Source organism: Atta cephalotes, assembly GCF_000143395.1.
Source record: "Atta cephalotes unplaced genomic scaffold scaffold00022, whole genome shotgun sequence".
NCBI classification, from domain to species: domain Eukaryota; kingdom Metazoa; phylum Arthropoda; class Insecta; order Hymenoptera; family Formicidae; genus Atta; species Atta cephalotes.
Window position 1 is genome coordinate 2,247,093 of NW_012130086.1, and position 2,560 is coordinate 2,249,652.

Sequence of the window (2,560 nt, forward strand, 5' to 3'; positions counted from 1 at the left end):
GGTAGTTACGGGTAATAAGTTTTAATTACTAATAGTATAGTACTATTACTATTAGTACGTTTATTATTAGTAACAAGTAAAATAAAAAATAAAGTAAATAATATATATATATATATATATATATATATATATATATATATATATATGTATATATATATATATATACATGCCCAATAATATACGAATAAAACATTGGAGGTAAGAATAAAGGAATTTATGTTTATTTTTTGCATGTATAATTTGTATATGTTATTGTATATGTATTGCTTTTGGACATATGCACACATTTTTCATCTAGTATGCTTGTCTTTATAAAATTTGTATATACTAACATACTGCACGCGATTTTTTTTTTCTTGTGTGAGTTGCGATAAATAAGGGTATGTTTGAGCAGACACTTCTTATTATTATTGTATTTTTAATTAAATTAAACGGATATTAAATTATAATTAAACAAATATAATGCATTAATAATAGGGAAACTAAGGAGCAGATAACATAATGTTAAGATATTAGCTTCGTACGTTGTGCGTATTTAAACTGTGATGATGTTTTCTTAAAGAGCACGATAGCTTGCATCGAATACCATATATTATCTATGTCATGATGCACATTCTTTGAGTAGAACATCAAGCACAGTAATTTATGTTTTGATTAAATATACTTCAAATGAGAATTTGAAAATGATTTGGTTCGCATGAATGTGGCATTAAATTGACAGATTCGTGGCCATCATATCGCTAAATTGGATCCTCTCGGCATCAACAGCGCTGATCTTGATGATAGACATCCGCAAGAATTGCTCTATACCCATTATTCATTCGGTAAGCTTAATTGAACGTGTTTCTGCGTAAATAGAGAAGAGTAAAAAGAATTACTTTCGAACAAAAAATGCATCAACGGTGCATTTGAAAACTAGTAATCGATCTTACTATCAAATACTAAACGATAATAATGTAATAATCGTGGTATACTTACGTTTTTGTCTATTAATTTTCTCTATAAAATTTATTTACAGGCTGCTATTGTATAAAACTGCATTTAATTTCTTCTCTCTTGTTTAATTCAAATGTGGATGAGTGAATATTTCATTCTTTAGTTAATTTATTATTCTTAAGTAACTTATTCAAATGGAAATATAATATAAAGTTTTTTTTCGCATTATTAATTCATCATGTTAGTACATTAGTTCGCTTATAATTCTTTTAGTATAGCACTTTTTCATAACTATAATTACTTTTTATTTTCTTTATTCGTGAGCAAATTGTTGGTTTGGTATTACCAAAAAAAGATATCATTGAAAGGTAGTGTGCAACATACATTTAATTTAATATTTATTATAATCAGAGATCTAGATTTATCGGTTAATTTATTAAATTTCTCGTTTTATTACGAGTAAGTATGAACTGAATGTAGCAGGTAAAAAAATTCTGAATCCTTGGGATTAATTTCGATCCGATCGTTGAGTTTGAGTCTAATGTCCACAGGGAAGAGACCACGCACTACTTTCTCGCAGCAACTTCAATACCGAGTAGCTGTTCTAATGCAAAGTATGTAGTCGCCATCCAAAACGGGATTTTCCCGTAAAGCTCTTTTACTTATGCTAGCATCTTGGGAGGCACTGGTTTATCTTGGGTTTACACTGAATCAGGATAATTTTCGGCCGAAAGCCTGCATACAGGTGCTTGGGTTCTTCTGCGTAAACTTCTCGACTATATAAAGATATTCGCAGACAACAATTAGTTTTCAAATGTCTCCCATATAGGAATTAGAGGAGGGACATTTGAGTATCAATGTCGAGTGTTATGAATATCTTAATATAAATGGACTATGAATACGGATGTAAAACTTAAAAAAAAACTGTAGTTTTCCTCTTACTTTCTCTGCCTTTCTCTCCTCTTTATTAAATCGAAGTGTTGCGTATATTATCTCTGAAATTTTTCTAATATTTTTTTCTTTTTATCTATGTTGTGTTCTTCTTATCATATTTATATTGCCTTTTTTGCTGTATATTTTTTATTATATCTTTTTAGTTTGTTTGAAACATTTTCAAATGATTGACTCAATGGTGGTTGTTGTTTGAACTAACGATGCTTTTAAGCTCACAGCTTTTCTTTTGCATCAAAGAACTTTGTTTTTCTTTCAGTTTCGTATTTGTTTGCGTATAGTGATATGTTGTGACCATCAATATCCTTACATATCTTTCAAAATATACTGCATGTTCGTTTCAGCAGATATTTTGTAGTATGTAAATATTGTGTCTATTAAAGAAATATTTATATATATGCGATGTATATTAAATATTTTTTAAATTAAAAATAATTATTCGGTTTTTACTACAAGAAAGTAATTACTGTTGAAAATAAAGTTTTAAAGACACATTTTCAGTATCAGTTTTAAACAGAATAAATTAAAAAAAGTATATTTCAGTACAGTTGAACCTATACAATTACATTTTGTTTATATATATATATATATATATATATATATATATATATATATATACTAATATATTATTATATATAAGTAATAATAACGACGCGTAGTAGTAATTAAACTA

At 27.4% G+C, this 2,560-nt stretch overlaps 1 protein-coding gene across 1 annotated transcript in view; it reads left to right on the forward strand.

Annotated features, from left to right (window-relative positions):
- Positions 1-2,560, forward strand: part of LOC105619566 (2-oxoglutarate dehydrogenase, mitochondrial) — an 11,331-nt gene that overhangs the window by 3,372 nt on the left and 5,399 nt on the right. The window contains exons 3-4 of the mRNA XM_012201083.1: positions 722-824; positions 1,488-1,550. Of these exons, the coding sequence (XP_012056473.1) occupies positions 722-824; positions 1,488-1,550 (166 nt within the window). The remainder of the gene's footprint in view (positions 1-721; positions 825-1,487; positions 1,551-2,560) is intronic.